Here is a 22,833-nt window from a genome sequence, read left to right on the forward strand (position 1 = left end):
TTCCTAGGCTGTAATACTTATGGGAGCAGATTGTCAGGTCTTCTCTCCCAGGATGCTCTGGGTAGGTTTGAACCACTGACCTTTCACTTAGCAACAGAACACTTAATTATTGCGCTGCCATGGCTTTTTCTTTATGGAATTGCAAATTAAAACAACAATGACATCCCACTACGCACATACTATAATGGCTAAAATCTAAAACACTGACAGCACCAATGCTGGAGAGGATATAGAGCCTCAGAAGCTTTTACTCATACTGATGGGGATGCAAAATGGTACAGGCACCTTGGAAGAGAGCCTGACAGTTTCTTACAAAGCTAAAGATAGGTTTACCGTATATTCCAGCAGTTGCACTCCTCGCTATTTGTCCAAATGAGTTGAAAATGTATGTCTACACAGAAGTCTCCATGCAAATATTTATAGCAGCTTTATTCACAGCTGCCAAAAATTGGATAACCACGACATACTTTTAATAGGTGAATGGATTAAAAAAAAAACAAAAACAAAAAACTGTGGTTCATCTATACAATGTGCTGTTTTTCAGTGACCAAAGAAAAAACTATCAAGCTATGAATGAAAAGACAAGGAGGAATCTTAAGTGCATATTGCTAAGTGAGGGAAGCCAACCTGAAAAAAGCTACATGTTGAATGATTCAAACTATATGACATTCTGGAAAAGGCAGAACTATAGAGACAGTAAAAAGATCAGTGGTTTCCAGGGGTCTGGTGGAAAAAGAGGAGGCAAGTAAGTGAAAGAGAATTTTAAGGACAGCGAAACTATTCTGCAATGCACTGTAATGGTGGATATGGGACATTATGCATTTGTCAAAATCCATAGACCTATACAACACAAAGAGTGAACCCTAATGTAAACTATGGACTTTAACTAATAACAATGTATCAATATTGGTTAATCCATTGTAACCCATGTACCACACTAAAGCAAGATATTAACAATAGGAGACACTGTGCGGCAAGGAGTGAGGACATAATGGAACTCTTGGTATGACCTGCACGATGTTTCTGTAAAACTAAAATGGCTCTAAAAAGTAAAGTGTGTTAAACAAAAAAATCAAATGAGGACACCAGGAGGAACACAGCTACAGCAGCTGAAGGATTCATTAAGAAAAATAAAAATTAAAAAAAAGAGAGATATAGATTTAGAAAAGAAAACTAAATATGCAGGTTATGAGCTGGTCCGCTAACCAAAAAGTCAGCAGTTCGAAGCCACCAGCCACTTCTTGGAAACCTTATGGGGCAGTTCTACTTTGCCCTTTAGGGTGGCTATGAGTTGGAATCAAGTCCAATGCAACTTTTTTTTTTTAAATGCAGAATACAAGAGTAATAGAAGATGCACAGTTCAATAACCTAGCATTTATGCAACTGGAGTTCAAGTAGAATGTGGGAGAGAAAGTATGATAGAAGCTGTGATGGTTAGCTTGAGTAAATTGCTTGAGAATGATCTCCAACAAAGATTAAATGGATTATGCCCTTAATATAAAGACTATCAACCTGGCGCTAATATTCTAGACAATGTTTTCTGAAAAGCATGTTTACATTCCAGATGTGATTTCCCTGCTCAAAAATCTTTAGTTCATAAAATTCCCTGATATGGGGGTAGACAACAGATTACATAGCTCATGGGAATGTTCTTTTGTCTATTTACTCTATAAAGATCAGCTGTTTGTATATACAGAATACCTTAATCAAGGAAACAAATAACATATCTTTCCTGTCCTTCAAAATGTGCACTGTAAGTAAAAGGACACTATTAAATCAGATTGCAGGAGAGGTTGCAAACTTGATGCTTATGAATGAAATTTCCTGTTGAATCAAAATTTCTTGGAAATTATTTGATTGATCTGCACAGTGTTTTTAGTTTTAACATTAGTATACAGCATTTAAAAATCAAAATAGTGCATTTAAATAACCAGTATTCTACCTCTCTTAAAATAATCACAAAATTGGGTTACAACAGGTCCTAAGGCACACGTGTAGGCATTACCTTGGATAGTCTCGTTCTTCTAGTTGGGCATGCACTCTACAGTCTATATCCTTCCTTACTGTCTCCCTGTCACTGAAAGCAGACAGTCCCTTCATTTGCCTTGAATCCTCAGCCCCTGACTTTGCATCTCCCTAACGTAGAAACTTTGCAGAGCAAACTATTATCTCTAGTCTCTCCTCTGAAACATGTACTCAGAGCCTATTTGCTTTAAATTAAGACACAGTGTTAACAGTTATAACAAGCTTACAGTCGTGCCTCCTTAACATCCATGATACAATCTGTGAAATAGGATGTTATGTGATTTGGGCGTTGTGTGAACACTATTTTATATACAGACAGTCCCCTAGTTATGAACAAGTTTCGTTCCTAAGTCTGTCTTTAAGTCAAGTATGTACGTAAGCTGGGACAATTATGTACAGTTCGTATCAAACATCACTAAGTCAAATGTTTATCGTAGTATGTAGTGTACCTTTCTACGCATAAAAAACATTAAGGGAACACTCCCAGATACACTAAAACATCTATAACATAGTAATACGGTAATAATAATAATAATGTTTGATGGACACCACAAAGTAGTGCCTGTCTGTTATTACTTTGAATTTTTAAGGTAATAGCCTTTATGGGGGTTGAGACAGGGACATACATGCAGTTGAACATTCCCCAAATGGACATTATTGGATGCATGACTGTATTTGCTTTCTCAGGTCATGGTATATTAACAGAAAAATAAAAAGTTGAAATGGGCTTTGAAAGAATATTTTTGCAAGGTTTTGTGTGTGGACACTAGAATAAGTTGCAATATGCTGTCTGCTCTCTCAGACAGATGAAGTGAGAAAGAAGTCAGAGGAACTGGAAAAACTCACCCTGCAAGAGAAACAATTAGAGAAACTACTTGACCCGTTTCATGAATGGATTGATGTTTACATAATTTTAATCGTGTATAGATATATGCAATTCATGGAGATTTATGAACACAGTCCTTATATTATTCTTGGTTCAAGCAATTTACAGGATTTCCCATTATATAGAGAGCTATATGATGGGTTATAATGTCTATGCATAAAATTAAAATCGAAACCACATGCATTGTCCATTTAGTCGATTTGGACTCGTAGGGAAGCTGACTGCCACATCTTTCTTCTGCAGAAAGGCTGGTAGGTTTGAACTGCTGACCTTTCAGTTAGCAGTCGAGCACTTAACCATTGCAAATTCTTTATTACAAGTTACTTTTCTCATGGTGACACCACATGAGTCTGAAAGCAACAGTATGTATAGTACAATCTGGGTGTGAAATGTCTTTTAAATAAGCCAGAGAGTAAGGTTCTGGAAGTATACTGCCTCCATTACAAAACTCTAGGACTATCTCCGCACTGGCAGGTCTTATATCTGTCAATTATTGCACCCAGCATGCTTCTGACTGAAGAAAGAGAGACTCTATTATACATAAGGAGCCCTGGTGGCTCAGTGGTTAAGAGCTTGGCTGCTAACTAAAAGGTCAGCAGTTCGAATCCACCAGTCTCCCCTTAGGAACACTATGGGGCAGTTCTACTTCATCATATAGGGTCACTGTGAGCCAGAACTGACTCGATGGCAACAGAATTTTTTTTTATATATAATGAGTTCACTCAGAGAGTATACATTTATCCTATTTTCTTGCCAGATAAAATAATTGTTTTCACATTTAACTGATACTTCACCAATCACATCGTTATTTATTAATAAAAATAGGAATACAATTCTCTATATTCATCACAATTATAAGAATTTTCAGTTAATTTATAAAATCAATTTTATTGGGCCTGTAAATAATAAAACTATTTTAGGACAGGTGGAGAAAGGGTTGGAGATGCTGCTTATACTATGAAAAAAAAAAGTTCTTCGAGCCCTTATTGTGTATCACTTGAGTTTTCAGTCTATTAAGAGTTATAATATTTGCATATATCATAAATATAGTAGTGGTAGAATTGGCTTGAAAATAAAGTAGGAAAGATGTTGTTAATTATAATATGGTTTATAAAACAGTCTGAAATTTTCATTCATTGTTTCTCTTTTAATCTTGAATCTTAATTTCCTCGTTTTATTTTAAAAAAATAGAACTTGTCTCATTTATGTGCATATACATACTGTTTGGACTAAATAAAATGATGGAATAGATGCAAAGGTGCCCTGTAATTCCACATCAAAATGTATTTTTTTAAATATCTCCATGAATACCTTAATAATATATAGCTACTTCAGCAAACACAGTGTATTACTTAGTACTGCTACGCAAGTTTTAATACGTAACGGTGGTGCCAATTGGAACTCATAGTCTTAACACAGTATCAATTATCTAAGAGTAGGTAGAGTGGTTTCTTTAGTCTCACGTATCTATAAAAAAAAAAAAAAGAGAGAGAGAAGGGAGACCATCTAGCAGAAAAACAATCTCATTTAGCAAAACAGTAGTGATAAATTAAATAATAGGAAATGTGTACATACTCTGAGGAAACCGTGGTGGGTTGTCATTGACATCTGTCAGGGTGATATTGACTGTTGTCGATCCTGAAAGCCCTCCAACTTGTCCAGCCATGTCTTTGGCTTGAATGACCACTGAATAGTGTTCTCTGGCTTCTCTGTCCATGTTATGTAAGGCAGTTCTAATAACTCCTGTAACATATATTTTATCACAAAAAAAAATCAGTATGAGTTATATACATTAAATGAGAAGCCACTTGAATACATTTATTTTTGTTTTAAGAAATGTGTTTAAATAACATAGTTTTAAAAGTTAGCGGCACTTCTAAGACAAAGAGTAACTTAACGCCATAACTGACTCTCATCTAAAAATTTCTCAGTGAAACATTTATTTACAAACCCATGTCTAAACCTTTCCATTAGTGGCAAATTAAGATACCATCTCCCTGTGTTCCTTGGGATGTATGTCCCCAAGAGGGCAGCCCTACAGCTCAGGCTTGATTCCTTTTGCTGGTGTGCTGAACATCTTACAATGTGTGCCCCTCAGAAGTGTCCGTTGAGATGGTGATATTGAGTTAAGCAGATATTAACTTATATTTTTACACAACAGTTTAAAAGGCTTCCTGGTAGGATTGTCAAGTTCGATGATAGAAAATGTTGGACAATTGCAGACACTCAAACAAAGTCTATCTATGCAGGGTCAGGTTAAAATTTATTAAGACTCCAAAACTCACCAGTTTTGTCAGAAAACAATAACAACAACAACTAGATCTATCTGTATAAGCAAAATAAAGAAAGTAAGAGTATTGATTCCAGAAGTCACATCTGAAAGTCACATTCTTTATGTTATAGTGACGAGGGGGCGAATTTAATGCACTTTTTGATGAACGGATAATTGGATTGAATCCAGAGATAAAATAATGTTATATATTCATGTGTAGTTACACCCAGGCACATGCACACGGACACACGCATGTGTAAATTTGATCGTTTTTGATAGCTTTGTCAATAACCAGTAACCAGTTGCCTTCGAGTTGTCTTTGGGTCATTGTAATCCCATATGTGTCAGAGCAGAACTGATCCATAGGGTTTTCAGAAGCAGGTCACCAGTCCTTTATTCTGAGGTGCCTCTGGGTGGGTTCAAACCACCAACTCTTTGGTCAGTAGCCCAGTGCTTACGGTTTGAAACACCCAGGGACTCCTAGCTGTGTCAATAGAGTCTTACATTTAGAAACTAGAACAAACTTCCTAGAGGCTCGAGTTTACTCACAGCATAGGAACTGTGCCATAAAGTCAAAGGTTTTCATTGTGCAGATGAGACGTATTATAAATCCTACTTGCTCCTCCAAACACTGCTCATCATTTAGTAACCTCCTTTTTATTTTTGTTAAAAATATTTGGATCATGCTACCTTTGAAAAAGGCACCAATGATTTCAATCAAGCATTATATTAGATTGCAGTTCAATTCATAGGACTGTACTAATCATAATAATTTCTAAACTTTTTAAGTACTATGTTGTTGTTAGGTACCATCGAGTTGATTCTGATTCACAGTGACCCCACGTGACAGAACAGAACTGTCTCAGGGTTTTCTCAGCTGTAATATTTACAGAAGCAGATTGCCAGGCCTTTTCGCCCAAGGAGCTTCTGGGTCGGTTCGAACTGACAACCATTTAGTTAGTAGCTGAGCACTTAACCATTGTGCCACCAGGGCTCCTTTGAAAGTACTATAAACCCATTGCCATAGAGTCAATTCTGATTCATAGTGACCCTGCAGAACAGGGTAGAACTGCACCATAGGGTTTCCAAGGAGGGGCTGGTAGATTCGAACTGTGGACCTTTTTGTTAGCAGCTGAGCTCTTAAGCATTGTGTTACCAGGGCTCCAGAAAGTACTACAGAATTTAACAAATACTTTTATATATAATACCTCGATACCTGAGAGGAAATGGGGCTTTACAAATTAAAATAAAAATTGTCTTTTAAAAGTGGAAAGAATTAATTAGTTGTTTTGAATATATAACACTAAAGGGCTATTTTTTCGCTGAACTGCTTGGTTTCTTACGGATTTTCACACAAATAATGTGCACCTTCTCCATTTCTTTGGTTTGTTTGCCAACCATAACCTCCACCCCAAGGTATTTTTTTAAGTGCACTGTACTAATTTATTTTTACAGAAACATGTAAAGAAATCAGCATAGCAGCACTTACAAAAACACCTCATGGAAGGGGAAGGGAGGTGTGGTTGGCAAACAAACCTAGAAGACACACATTGGTGCATACTATTTGCGTAAAAATGTGGTAATGACTTTGAGAGGAGAGCCTTAGGCACCGAGAAAACAGATGCTACAACTTTTAAACATTGCGCACGTATAATTAAGGGAGTTCAGGAAAACTTTCCTGAAGCGAAATAGGAAAGAAAATTATTCTTATCAAAAGAAATTAAATAAAATGATAATAAATGGTTCATCTAACACATGCATATTGAAAAGCCTCAAGCATCCTTACAAAAAAGAACAATGTTGTATCGCATACGGTAATTACGTAGGAATTGAATTGAGGCAGAAATGAACAAGCAAAGAAGTTATGGAAAATTTTATGACAGGAATGTGTACTTGCTAGCATTTGAAAAAAAAAAAGAAAAAGATGCCTTTCCTGAGCAGAATATATTATATATGGGGCCTGCCTCCAGTGGTTAGAAGTGAGAGATTATTGTAAAGGATAATGTTTTACAATAAAATCGCTAAAATGATGTTTTTTCAGAATATGAAAATCTAAGGGCAAAATCAATCATTATAAAGCAAATGATAGAGATCTCTTTTGCTCAGTTTGAATAAAAAAAATTCTTTTTATTATAGTTATCATTAAAGGGGATCAGAGAAGAAAAATCAGAGCATTCCCTAATTTTACAGTTGAGATTTTAATAATTTCATTTCAGTGCCATTATCTCTCTTCTTTATTAACACAGCCTTACCTGCACAAATGGGAAGAAATGAATCAGACAAATTTGCTCATAGAAAGAAAGGGAATTGACACACACTTCTCAGAAATAATTTTCTAAGGGCCGCTTAGTCTCACAAGTCTCTTGAGCATGGCCTAGTTGTATGAGTTTAGCTATGACCTCCCCTGGGCATACAAGGAACTGGGGAGTGTTAAAGCGAATTGCCTTCCCAATCTGATCCCAAGATCCAATAATCTCCTCCTAACGTGTAGCCAAGATGCATGTAACTGAAGTCAACTAGAGCACAGCTGATACCCAGTAAATTTTTAAATAGAGACCATACTTTTTGTATAAAAGTGGCTTAGTAGTTTTTTAAAGGAGTAAAAAGAGAGGCTTAGCATTAAAAAAAAAAAAAAAAAGTACTTTTAAAATAGGATGTTTTTCTTGGTTCATATTATTTGTCTGATAGTGAATGGTATATGGTGCCATTGAATGAATTATTTCTTACGTACTCAATTTGCCTTCCTGAATTGGATATTAAGATGAAAAAAACAGTGCAAAATTATTTTATAATTTTATGTTTTAAAGTAATACACTACCTGATTACTTGAAGCACACAAGTAGAAATGGTCCTAAGAGGCTTTAACAAATTTTTCCTTGTCCATGATCGCCCTTCCATGAAAGAAGAGTTCTGTCCATGCTCCAAGTAGCCACAAGGAGCTCTGGTAGTGCTATGGTTAAGCACTCAACTGTTAACCAGAAGCTTGGCAGCCTTGCAGGAGTAAAGACCTGGCAATCTGCTCCCACAAAGATTACAGCCTAAGAAACTCTATGGAGCAGTTTTACTCTGTCACATGGGGTCACTGTGAGTTGGAATCGACTCGAGAGCACACAACAACAGCAACAACCAAGTAGCCGCAGTTATCATGTCCTCTTGCTTTTCCCGTCCATTGAATGGGTAATTCTACCATTATGGACAAAGGATCTTTTATCCATAATAGTAAACTTTTACATAGTAATTCAATTATTATTAAAATATTCTTGTAAATATCCCCATCTGATAAATTTGTCAGAAAATGTGAACAATGTTGAATAAGCTAGGGTAATGTGACTATTATATCTTCCAAACCTTTTGAGAAAGAAATCAAGAAAAAAGAAAGTTGAAGAATAATTCACATCCTACCCAGCACAAAAGCTGTTGTTTTTTAACGGCATTATTATTTTGAACATGTATATATGTGTATATATACACACACACAAACATATATATTCAAAATATATGTTCTATATATATATATTCAAGCTTAGCATTTCTCAAGCTGAAAGAACTGAAGAAAAAATTGAAGCTTCAAGTTGCAATACTGAAGGATCCTATGGGCAAAATACTGAACAATGCAGGAAGCATCAAAGGGATACACAGACTCACTGTACCAAAAAGAATTGGTCAACATTCAGTCATTTCAGGAGAGCAAAGAATATTGAATATACTATGGACTGCCAGAAGAATGAACAAATCTATCTTGGAGGAAGTACATCCAGAATGTTCCTTAGAAGCGAGGATGCCGAGACTTTGTCTCACATACTTTGGACATGTTATTAGGAGGGACTAGTCCCTGGAAAAGTACATCATGCTCGGTAAACTAGAGTGTTAGCAAAAAAAGAGGAAGACCCTCAAGGAGATGGACTGACACAGTGGCTGCAAAAATGGGCTCAAGCATAACAGTTTTGAGGATGCCGCTGGACCGAGCAGTGTTTTGTTCCGTTTGTTTGTTTATAGGGTCTCTACGAGCTGAAACCAACTCAATGGCAACTAACAACAAGAAATGTACTCATACATGCATATAAATATACACACACATGAACACTGATATCTTCTCTCACTTTTATGGAGGAGGCTACTTTTGACAATAGAGACAACATTAAGCAGAGTGATTTGTTTTGTTTCATTTTGTTTTAATTGGAGAAGAAAATGGATTAAATGTGAAGCAACTTATGCAAAATGACCTTATGTCCTAGTTTTCCCTAGACATTTTCAGGAGATGTCTGTCTGGAAATAATTGTGAAAGCTCTACCTTTCACTGTTAACAGTGTGCCAGTTTGGATGATCAGTTATATTGTCATTCTAATTATTAAAAAATAGCTAGGATTAGTACACACCTGGCTCTGGCTTTCAAACTTGACTATGTTTAAAACACTTCTTGAGACTTCCTTAAAGAGCAAATTCCTTGGATTCATTCTTCAGAGAGATTCTCATTTAGTAGTTCTGGGTGAGGCTGGGCTACTTGAGTTTTCAATTGGCTACCACAGGTGATTCCAGTGCAGATGGGTCAAAACCACACTTTGAAAGGCACACAACGAGAAAGGCAGAATTCTATGAATATATACTAATGCATGTCCACACTTTTCATCTCATCTTGTCATGCCTAAGAAATACATATATGTATGAACTCATTGCCATTGAGTCAATTCTGACTCAGAAGATGTATGTATTTATAGAGTATACGATGGTAGTACCCATTTTCACAACCGTCAAAACTAATGCCATGTACAATGTTAGGATAAACTATTTATGCAGCCCAAGGAGGAAATGATGTTTTATTTGTTCAGTTGGCTTTTTCTACCATGTACCTAATACTAACAATATAATTTACTGCGGTCTTCCAAAAAAACTTAGTAAGGACATACACTGTGGGCTTTCATTTAAAGTATTTTTAACGAAAAAATAGAGAGACGCTGAATAAATTCCCATAGATACACTTCATCATTCATTTGTTTCAAAATAAGGAAAACTCTCTTCTTTGCAGTTCAGCCTAGGTGAGTGGCTGCAGCATATTCTGAAGTTTTGTCAGACATGCTTCACTAGCAATGTTTACTTTCACATTTTCAACAGAAATTGTTGCCTTCTATTCTCCTGTGATGCCCGGTTGAATCAACAGGTTGTGATTACCCACGTATCATTTTGTTTTGTTTCTCATTACTTTCTTGGTAAATGACTATAGGTGCCTCACTGCCTACAAATTACCTTCTGAGTACAGCTTCCAAATCACCTTGATACGTAGGAGCTTGTAACTGAGAATCACTCTCTGCTGAATACAAGTTCATAACATTGAAAACTCATCTCTGGTTATAAACACTACTTGTTGAGCCTGTTTCTTCACTAATGATATTCATATAGCAGTAGATCCTCTAAAATGTTTTCTTGAATTTTTTACCCACTAAAAAGAATCTAAAATGGAAATGTTACACAAATTCGATTCATTAGTTAATACACAGAAGACTGCAAAATAAAGATGATTAGTAGGCTAGAAAAAATAAAGAAGTGTACACATTCCTATGTCAAATTCCAAGGTATGAATCTGCATTTCTAAGAGGAATTGTGAGTTTCCATTCATGCCTAAATTACACATATGCACTTTTGCTCAATTGCTTATTTTGCTCCTTAATTTACTCAATTGCTTATTTATTCATTTAATGTCTACTGTGTTATAGAAAATGTACAGGTCCTCCGGTGTTACTCAAATGGGGAACCTGGACCACCTAATATCTGAATCACGTGGATTGCCAATTATCATGCAAATTCAAGGACTCCATTTTTAGAACTTTTTAAATTATTTGTTAAAGTGGCTTTTCCACGATTCTAGGAGCCATGGTGGTGCAGAGGTTAAAAGTTCAGTTGCTAAGCAAAAGGTTAGCAATTCGAATCCACCAGCCATTCCTTGGAAATTCTGTGGGGCAGTTCTATTCTGCCATATAGGGCCCTTATGAGTCAGAATGAACTCAACGGCAATGGGTTTGGTTTTGGTTTGGTCCTTAAATTTTCCTACAAGTTTCTAAAAATAATAGGACTTCCAAAAATTATTTTCTGCACTGAAAGCAAAAATATTTAGAAAACAAATCTATATGTATTCATCAGCAATAGTTCCAGAAATCTGATTTCTTCACTCATTGAAATATGACAGCCCAGTGAGTTGGGCACAATTCAATGTGTGCTGAGTGTGTTTCTGCTCTGTATAAAATCTATGATATACAAGGCAGTATGGCAGACAGAGCTGACTACACTACAGTACACGATTAGAGTGCTTTCACTTGGGGAAGAATATGCAAATCTGGAAAATTAAGTAATATAGACTATGTATTTATTAAGCCCAAAGATGTCCAGAGCTTATGGTGTCCCAAATGCATGCATATGAAATAAGAGTACTTCCTGTAAATGCAGTATATTTTTAGGCTAAGCAAGGAGAGATGATAATCTCAAGAACAGATTCAATGCATTGAACACTAATGACCAAAGATCAGAAAAGTTGTGGGATGACATTAAGGACATCATGCATGAAAAAATCAAAAGTTCATTTAGAAGACAGGATAGAAAGAAAAGATCAAAATCGATGTCAGAAGAGACTCTGAAACTTTCTCTTGAACATCGAGTAGTTAAAGCAAATGGAAAAAATGTTGAAGTAAAACAGCTGAACAGGTTGCGGGGTGGAGCCAAGATGGCGGACTAGGTGGACGCTACCGTGGATCCCTCTTGCAACAAAGACTCGGAAAAACAAGTGAATCGATCACATACATAACAACCTATGAACTCTGAACAACAAGCACAGACTTAGAGACGGAAAACAAACAAATACAGGCAGACAGCGACCGTTTTGAAAACTGGGAGCCAGCGTACCAGGCAGGTGACCTTTGGAGCCCGATCTGGGGCAGAGCCTGGGGGGCAGACGGCACAGACAAGGGGCCCAGCCCTACCCCCCTGAACCCATCCTGGGAGAGAGTCTAGCTGGTTGGTGTGGGCGGCGTAGCAGCACAGCCGGAGGGAGAAGCACCCGGGAGGCAGTGACTGATCTTGGAGTGGGGAGAGCAGCATCCCAGTCGGGGAGCCGTCCCGCCGGGAGTTTGGCGGGAAGTGGGCGGGGCGCGAGCGGGGGGGGGGTCAGCTATATTTCCCTAAAGAGACCCTGGGGCGGGGCCCACACGTTCGTGCAGGGGGACGCCCACCCAATTCTCGCGTGTAGCGCGGCGCACCAGAGGGAGAAGTCCCCGGGAGGAAGTGACAGGTCTTGGAGCAGGGAGAGCAGCGTCCCAGCCGGGGAGCCATCCCGCTGGGATTTTGGCGAAAGTGGGCGGGGCGTGAGCACGGGTGCAATTATATTACCCTGAATGGACCCAGGGGACGGGCCCACCCGTTCGTGCGGGAGACGCCCACCCAGTTCGCCCGAGCAGTGCCGCGCAACGGAGGGAGAAGTCCCCGGGAGGAAGTGGTCTCGGAGTGGGGATAATAGCGCCCCAACTGGGGAGCCATCCCGCCCAGATTTTGGCGGACGGGGGCGGAGCGTGAACGCGGTGATCAGCTCTATATGTTGTGGTGGTACACTCCTAGCTCTCTGATCCCTCCCCCACCCTCCCCAGGCGGCTCCATTAACATCTGAATACCTAGAAACAGAGGGAGAATTCAGATAGGGATTTGACTGCATTTTTTTTAGCTGATTACCTGGAAAATCTAGTTTCCCAGTAATGGCTCGGAGACAGCAGTCCATATCAAACCACATAAAGAAACAGACCATGACAGCTTCTCCAACCCCCCAAACAAAAGAATCAAAATCCTTCCCAAATGAAGATACAATCCTGGAATTATCAGATACAGAATATAAAAAACTAATTTACAGAATGCTTAAAGATATCACAAATGAAATTAGGATAAATGCAGAAAAAGCCAAGGAACACACTGATAAAACTGTTGAAGAGCTCAAAAAGATTATTCAAGAACATAGTGGAAAAATTAATAAGTTGCAAGAATCCATAGAGAGACAGCATGTAGAAATCCAAAAGATTAACAATAAAATTACAGAATTTGACAACGCAATAGAAAGTCAGAGGAGCAGACTCGAGCAATGAGAATGTAGACTGGGACTTCTGGAGGACCAGGGAATCAACACCAACATAGCTGAAAAAAAATCAGATAAAAGAATTAAAAAAAAATGAAGAAACCCTAAGAATCATGTGGGACTCTATCAAGAAGGAAAACTTGCGAGTGATTGGAGTCCCAGAACAGGGAGGGGGGACAGAAAACACAGAGAAAATAGTTGAAGAACTCCTGACACAAAACTTCCCTGACATCAAGAAAGACAAAAGGACATCTATCCAAGATGCTCATCGAACCCCATTTAGGACTGATCCAAAAACAAAAACACCAAGACATATTATCATCAAACTTGCCCAAACCAAAGACAAACAGAAAATTTTAAAAGCAGCCAGGGAGAAAAGAAAGGTTTCCTTCAAGGGAGAATCAATAAGAATAAGTTCAGACTACTCAGCAGAAACCATGCAGGCAAGAAGGGAATGGGACGACGTATACAGAGCACTGAAGGAGAAAAACTGCCAACCAAGGATCATATATTCAGCAAAACTCTCTCTGAAATATGAAGGAGAAATTAAGATATTTACAGATAAACACAAGTTTAGAGAATTTGCAAAAACTAAACCAAGACTACAAGAAATGCTAAAGGAGATTGTTTGGCCTGATGACCAATAATATCAGGTACCAGCACAATACAAGGTCACAAAACAGAACGCCCTGATATCAAAGCAACTCAAATAGGGAAGGCACAAAAACAAACAAATTAAGACTAATTCTAAAAAATAAATAAATAAACAAAATAATACACATAACAGGAAATCATGGAAATCAATAGATAAACGATCACAATAATCAAAAAGAGGGACTAAATATAGGAGGGATTGAACTGCCAGATGGAGAGTGACACAAGGTGATATAGAAGGATACAAGTTAGGTTTTTACTTAGAAAAATCGGGGTAAATAATAAGGTAACCACAAAAAGGAATATCAATTCCATAACTCAAGAAAAAAGCCAAGAAAACGTAACAACTCAACAAACACAAAGTTGAACATTATGAAAATGAGGATCTCACAATCTACTAAGAAAAACTTCTCAGCACAAAAAAGCATGTGGAAAAATGAAATGGCCAACAACACACATGAAAAGGCATCAAAATGACAGCACTAAAAACTTATTTATAATTACGCTGAATGTAAATGGACTAAATGCACCAATAAAGAGACAGAGAGTCACGGACTGGATAAAGAAACACGATCCATCTATATGCTGCCTACAAGAGACACACCTTAGACTTAGAGACACAAACAAACTAAAACTCAAAGGATGGAAAAAAATATATCAAGCAAACAATAAGCAAAAAAGAAGAGGAGTAGCAATATTAATTTCTGACAAAATAGACTTTAGACTTAAATCCACCACAAAGGATAAAGAAGGACACTATATAATGATAAAAGGGACAATTGATCAGGAAGACATAACCATATTAAATACTTATGCACCCAATGACAGGGCTGCAAGATACATAAATCAAATTTTAACAGAATTGAAAAGTGAGATAGACACCTCCACATTTATAGTAGGAGACTTCAACACACCACTTTCGGAGAAGGACAGGACATCCAGTAAGAAGCTCAATAGAGACACGGAAGACCTACTTACAACAATCAACCAACTTGACCTCATTGACTTATACAGAACTCTCCACCCAACTGCTGCAAAATATCCTTTTTTTCTAGTGCACATGGAACATTCTCTAGAATAGACCACATATTAGGTCATAAAACAAATCTTTGCAGAATCCAAAACATGGAAATATTACAAAGCATCTTCTCAGACCACAAGGCAATGAAGCTAGAAATCAATAACAGAAAAACTAGGGAAAAGAAATCAAATACTTGGAAAATGAACAATACCCTCCTGAAAAAAGACTGGGTTATAGAAGACATCAAGGAGGGAATAAGGAAATTCTTAGAATGCAACGAGAATGAAAATACTTCCTATCAAAACCTCTGGGACACAGCAAAAGCAGTGCTCAGAGGCCAATTTATATCGATAAATGCACACATGCAAAGAGAAGAAAGAGCCAAAATCAGAGAACTGTCCCGACAACTTGAACAAATAGAAAGTGAGCAACAAAAGAATCCATCAGGCACCAGAAGAAAACAAATAATAAAAATTAGAGCTGAACTAAATGAATTAGAGAACAGAAAAACAATCAAAAGAATTAACAAAGCCAAAAGCTGGTTCTTTGAAAAAATTAACAAAATTGATAAACCATTGGCTAGACTGACTAAAGAAATACAGGAAAGGAAACAAATAACCCGAATAAGAAACGAGAAGGACCACATCACAAAAGAACCAAATGAAATTAAAAGAATCATTTCAGATTACTATGTAAAACTGTACTCTAACAAATTTGAAAACCTAGAAGAAATGGATAAATTCTTGGAACAATACTACCTACCTAAACTAACACATTCAGAAGTAGAACAACTAAATAGACCCATAACAAAAAAAGAGATTGAAACGGTAATCAAAAAACTTCCAACAAAAAAAAGTCCTGGCCCAGACGGCTTCACTGCAGAGTTCTACCAAACCTTTAGAGAAGACTTAACACCATTACTATTGAAGGTATTTCAAAGAATAGAAAAACACGGAATACTACCCAACTCATTCTATGAAGCTACCATCTCCCTGATACCAAAACCAGGTAAAGACATTACAAAAAAAGAAAATTTTAGACCTATATCCCTCATGAACATAGATGCAAAAATCCTCAACAAAATTCTAGCCAATAGAATCCAACAACACATCAAAAAAATAATTCACCCTGGTCAAGTGGGATTTATACCAGGTATGCAAGGCTGGTTTAATATCAGAAAAACCATTAATGTAATCCATCGCATAAATAAAACAAAAGATAAAAACCACATGATCTTATCAATAGATGCAGAAAAGGCATTTGACAAAGTTCAACACCCATTTATGATAAAAACTCTTACCAAAATAGGAATTGAAGGAAAATTCCTCAACATAATAAAGGGCATCTATGCAAAGCCAACAGCCAATATCACTCTAAATGGAGAGAACCTGAAAGCATTTCCCTTGAGAACGGGAACCAGACAAGGATGCCCTTTATCACCGCTCTTATTCAACATCGTACTTGAAGTCCTAGCCAGGGCAATTAGGCTAGACAAAAAAATAAAGGGTATCCAGATTGGTAAGGACAAAGTAAAGCTATCACTATTTGCAGATGACATGATCGTATACATGGAAAACCCTAAGGAATCCTCCAGAAAACTATTGAAACTAATAGAAGAGTTTGGAAGAGTCTCAGGTTATAAAATTAACATACAAAAATCACTTGGATTCCTCTATATCAACAAAAAGAACACCGAAGAGGAAATAACCAAATCAATACCATTCACAGTAACCCCCAAGAAGATAAAATACTTAAGAATAAATCTGACCAAGAATGTAAAAGACCTATACAAAGAAAATTATAAAACTCTGCTACAAGAAATTCAAAAGGACATACTTAAGTGGAAGAACATACCCTGCTCATGGATAGGAAGACTTAACATAGTAAAAATGTCTATTCTACCAAAAGCCATCTATACATATAACGCACTTCCAATCCAAATACCAATGTCATATTTTAAGGGGATAGAGAAACAAATCACTAATTTCATATGGAAGGGAAAGAACCCCCGGATAAGCAAAGCATTACTGAAAAAGAAGAAGAAAGTGGGAGGCCTCACTCTACCTGATTTCAGAACCTATTATACAGCCACTGTAGTGAAAACAGCCTGGTACTGGTACAACAACAGGCACATAGACCAATGGAACAGAATTGAGAACCCAGATATAAATCCATCCATGTATGAGCAGCTGATATTTGACAAAGGACCAGTGTCTGTCAATTGGGGAAATGATAGTCTTTTTAACAAATGGTGCTGGCATACCTGGATATCCATTTGCAAAAGAATGAAACAGGACCCATACCTCACACCATGCACAAAAACTAACTCCAAATGGATCAAAGACCTAAACATAAAGACTAAAACGATAAAGATCATGGAAGAAAAAATAGGGACAACCCTAGGAGCCCTAATATAGGGCATACACAGAATACAAAACATTACCAAAAATGATGAAGAGAAACCAGATAACTGGGAGCTCCTAAAAATCAAACACCTATGCTCATCTAAAGACTTCACCAAAAGAGTAAAAAGACCACCTACAGACTGGGAAAGAATATTCAGCTATGACATCTCAGAGCAGCGCCTGATCTCTAAAATCTACATGATTCTGTCAAAACTCAACCACAAAAAGACAAACAACCCAATCAAGAAGTGGGCAAAGGATATGAACACACATTTCTCTAAAGAAGATATTCAGGCAGCCAACAGATACATGAGAAAATGCTCCCGATCATTAGCCATTAGAGAAATGCAAATTAAAACTACGATAAGATTCCATCTCACTCCAACAAGGCTGGCATTAATCCAAAAAACACAAAATAATAAATGTTGGAGAGGCTGCGGAGAGATTGGAACTCTCATACACTGCTGGTGGGATTGTAAAATGGTACAACCACTTTGGAAATCCATCTGGCATTATCTTAAACAGTTAGAAATAGAACTACCATACAACCCAGAAATCCCACTCCTCGGAATATACCCCAGAGATACAAGAGCCTTCACACAAACGGACATATGCACACCCATGTTTATTGCAGCTCTGTTTATAATAGCAAAAAGCTGGAAGCAACCAAGATGTCCGTCAACGGATGAATGGGTAAATAAATTGTGGTATATTCACACAATGGAATATTATGCATCGATAAAGAACAGTGACAAATCTCTGAAACATTTCATAACATGGAGGAATCTGGAAGGCATTATGCTGAGCGAAATGAGTCAGTTGCAAAAGGACAAATATTGTATAAGACCACTATTATAAGATCTTGAGAAATAGAAAAAACTGCGAAGAACACATACTTTTGTGGTTACAAAGGGGGGAGGGAGGGAGGGAGGGAGAGGGCTTTTTATTGATCAATCTGTAGATAAGAACTGCTTTGGGTGAAGGGAAAGACAACACTCAATACAAGGAAGGTCAGCCTAATTGGACTGGACTAAAAGCAAGGAGGTTTCCGGGACAAAATGAAAGCTTCAAAGGTCAGCGGAGTAGGGGCTGGGGTCTGGGGAACTTGGTTTGAGAGGACTTCTAAGTCAATTGGCAAAATAATTCTAATATGAAAACATTCTGCATCCCACTTTGAATTGTGGCGCCTGGGGTCCTAAATGCCAACAAGCAGCCATCTAAAATACATTAATTGGTCTCAACCCACCAGGAGCAAAGGCAAAGGAAGAACACCAAGGTCACACGACAACTAAGAACCCAAGAGACAGAAAGGGCCACATGAACCAGAGACCTACATTATCCTGAGACCAGAAGAACTAGTTGGTGCCCGGCCACAATCGATGTCTGCCCTGTCAGGGAGCACAACAGACAACTCCTGAGGGAGCAGGAGACCAATGGGATACAGACCCCAAATTCTCATAAAAAGACCATACCTAATGGTATGACTGTGACTAGAGGAATCTCAGAGACAATGCTCCCCAGAACTTCTGATGGCACAGGACAGGAACCATCCCCGAAGACAAATCATCAGGCATGAAAAGGACTGGTCAGTGGGGGGGAGAGAGATGCTGATGAAGAGTGAGCTAATTAAATCAGGTGGACACTGGAGAGTGCGTTGGCAACTCTTGACTGGAGGGGGGATGGGGAGATAGAGAGAGAGGGAAGATGGCAAAATTGGCACGAAACGAGAGACTGAAAGGGTTGACTCAATAGGGGGAGAGCAAGTGGGAGAAGGGAGTAAGATGTATGTAAACCTACATGTGACAGACTGATTGGAATGGTAAATGTTCACTTGAAGCTTAATAAAAATTAATTAAAAAAAAAAAACAGCTGAACAGAAGATTTCAAAGGGCTGTTCGAGAAGACAAAGTATTATAATGACATGTGCGAAGACCTTGAGATAGAAAACCAAAAGGGAAGAACGTGCTTGGCATTTCTCAAGATGAAAAAACAAGAAAAAATCCAATCCTTGAGTTGCAATATTGAAGGATTCTATGGGGAAAATGTTAAAAGATGCAGGAAGCATCAAAACAAGATGGAAGGAATACACAGAGCCACTCTACCAAATAGAATTAGTAGATGTTCAACCATCTCAGGAGGTAGCAAATGGTCAGGAACTGATGGCACCGAAGGAATAAGTCTAAGATGCACTGAAGGCATTGGTGAAAAACAAGGCTCCAGGAATTGACAGAATACCAGTTGAGATGTTTCAACAAATGGGTGCAGTACTAGAATGCTCACTTGTCTATGCTAAGAAATTTGGAAGACAGCTACCTGGCCAACTGACTGGAAGAGATCCATATTTATGCTTATTCCCAAGAAAGGTGATCCAACTGAATACTTAAATAATTGAAAAATATCATTAATATCATGCATAGGTAAAATTTTGCTGAAGATCATTCAAAAAGGGCAGCAGCAATACATCAACAGGGAACTGCAAGAAATTCAAGCCAGATTCAGAAGAGGACTTGGAACAAGGGATATCATCGCTTATGTCAGATAGACCCTGTCTGAAAGCAGAGAAAACCAGAAAGATGTTTACCTGTGTTTTATCAACCTATGCAAAGGCAATCAGATACGTGAATCATAACAAATTATGGATAATATTGCAGAGAATGGAAAATAAAGAAATACAGAACACTTAATTGTGGTAACAAGGAACTTGTAAATAGATCAAGAGGCAGTCATTGGAACAGAACAAGGGGATACTGCACGGTTTAGTCAGGAAAGGTGTGTATCACAGTTGTATCCTTTCACCATACTTATTCAATCTGTATGCTGAGCACATAATCTGAGAAGCTTGACTATATGAAGAAGAAAGGGGCATTAGGATTGGAGGAAGACTCACTAACATCCTGCATTATGCAGATGACACCATCTTGCTTGCTGATAGCAAAGAGGACCTGAAGTACTTACTGACTTAGTTATCTAGTGATGCTGTAACAGAAATAACACAAGTGGATGGTTTTAAAAAGAGAAATTTATTCTCACACAGTCTAGTAAGCTACAAGTCCAAATTCAGGGCATCAGCTCCAGGGGAAGACTTTATCTATCCCTTCTGGAGGAAGGTCCTTGTCCTCAATTTCCCCCTAGGCTAGGAGCTTCTCTGTGCAGTCCAGCAATCCCAGGTCCAAAGAACACACTCTGCTCCCAGCTCTGCTTTATTGGTGTTATGAGTTTCCCACTCTCTTGTTGCTTCCCTTTGCTTTTATCTCTTATAAAATAAAAGGTGGTGCAAGCCACACTCCAGGGAAACTCCCCTTACATTGGATTAGGAATGAGACCTTAATAAGGGTGTTACATTCCACCCTAATCCTCTTTAACATAAAATTATAATCACAAAATGGAGGACAACCACACAATACTGGGAATCATGGGCTAACCAAGCTGACACATATTTTGGGGGAACACAACTCAACCCATGACACTGATGAAGATCAAAGACCACAGCCTTCAGTTTGAATTACACTTCAACATAAAAGAAACAAAAATCCTCACAACTGGACCAAGAAGCAACATCATGATAAACAGAGAAAACATTCAAGTTGTCAAGGATTTCATTTTACTTGGATCACAATCAACACCCATGGAAGCATCAGTTAAGGAATCAAACAATGCATTGCACTGGGCAAATATGCTGCAAAAAAAAAAAAAAAAAAAAAAAAACCGTTTAAAGTGTTAAAAAGAAAAAAAATGTCACCTTGAAGACTAAGGTGAGCATGACCCAAGCCATGATGTTTTCAATCGCTTCATATGCATGTGAAAGCTGGTCAATAAATAAGGAAGAGCCAAAGAACTGGAGCCTTTGAATTATGGTGTTGGCAAAGAATATTGATATACCATGGACTGCCAAAAGAATGAACAAATCTGTCTTGGAAGAAGTACAGCCGGGGTGCTCCATAGAAGCTAAGAGTGTGTCTCACGTACTTTGGACATATTATCAGGAGTGATCAGTCCCTAGAGGAGGACATCATGCTTGGTAAAGTAGGGGGTCAGTGAAAAAGAGGAAGACCTTTGGGCAGATGGATTGATATACTGTTTGCAACAATGGGCTCAAGCATTAACAAAGATCACGAGAATGGAACAGGACCGTGCAGTGTTTCTTTCTGTGGTACATAGGGCCACTATGAGTACAAACAGACTCGATCACACCTAATAACAACAACAAGGAGAAATGCAGAGGCAAGGCATCTATGGAAAGTTGAGCTGACTTGAACAGAAGCCTGGGTCTGGAAAGTGCATGGCTATATAGTTTAGTGGGTAGAGACATTTGGCTTCAGTGGGAAATGTTGATGGGGGAATGTTAGAGATCACGTACTTAGTGATTAAAATGCTCTCTGAACATTTCTATGGTTTGTTCCTCAAGTGACTGAAAGTCCAACTAGTTCTGACGCCAGCTTTGTGGAGAGTCAAGATTGACAAAAAGTTAGAATTGTCACTTGCTGTTACTGACTATGCCTGAGTGGAGTCATGATTTCTCTACAGCTACATCTAACACGTGTGGGACTCTAAGGTTTCAGTGGGCAATGGATTAAGCTTCAGATTTTTCTTGATATTTTTTGCTTTACAATTTACTTTATTCCTAAATAAAAAATTATATAAGATATTATATGAGACACTGGCTACCTAGTGGTAAAAAGAAACAACATATATTTAGCTTGAAGCTATGACTCACAGAATGGGCCATCATAAATTCATGGAAGGAGATGTTTTTATGGTTTAGTAGAAAGATTCACTTTTTCCTCCTCTGCACTTACTCTCTTCCTACCAGTAAAATTGATGGTAAGCATTTTATTTCTGCTGAAGAGAAGCAGAAGGGAAATTCACATGTTCTAAATACAAACTGTGGCTCAGGCACTCCTTCTTATATAGAGCTCACAAATTTTTTTTCAAGCACTCGTGATAACAGAGGCTCAAAGTTTAAATAACTTTCTCCAAATCATAAAGTTATGAACCCTGAATTCAGGACTTCCTGATGCTAAAGTCTTATACCATATCTTTTTATTTTACCACAGTGGTGTTATGGTTTGAATTGTTTCCCCCAGTATAGATGCTTCAAATTCTAGCCCCCCTCCTGTGGTTATAATCCCATTTGAGAATGGGCTTTTTGTTATGTTAATGAGGCAGTATTCCTCTAGGGTGTATTTTGAGATAAAAGAGCAGATTGAGTAAGTAACCAAGCAAGCACAGAAGGGGCAAGCTGGATACCACGCTGTATGAAGATCAACAAGGAGCCAAGGATTAGGAGCTGAAAAGAGACAAGAATCTTCCCCCAGAGCAGGCAGAGAGAGAAATTCAGACTTCTAGCCTCCTAAACTGTGAGAAAATACATTTCTCTTTGTTAAAGCCACCATCTTATAGTATTTCTGTTTTAGCAGTGCTAGACAACTAAGACAAGAGGTATTTTTTAGTTTAAGTTATCAAGCCCCA

At 38.0% G+C, this 22,833-nt stretch overlaps 1 protein-coding gene across 3 annotated transcripts in view; it reads right to left on the minus strand.

The window, feature by feature from the left end:
• LOC126063261 (cadherin-18) overlaps nucleotides 1–22,833 on the minus strand; it is a 1,172,813-nt gene that overhangs the window by 153,226 nt on the left and 996,754 nt on the right. For all 3 annotated transcript variants that reach the window (XM_049861519.1, XM_049861523.1, XM_049861533.1), the window contains one exon: nucleotides 4,487–4,654. In XM_049861519.1, the coding sequence (XP_049717476.1) occupies nucleotides 4,487–4,654 (168 nt within the window). The remainder of the gene's footprint in view (nucleotides 1–4,486; nucleotides 4,655–22,833) is intronic.

The sequence above is a fragment of the Elephas maximus genome, chromosome 2 (assembly GCF_024166365.1).
Source record: "Elephas maximus indicus isolate mEleMax1 chromosome 2, mEleMax1 primary haplotype, whole genome shotgun sequence".
Taxonomy (NCBI): Eukaryota; Metazoa; Chordata; class Mammalia; order Proboscidea; family Elephantidae; genus Elephas; species Elephas maximus.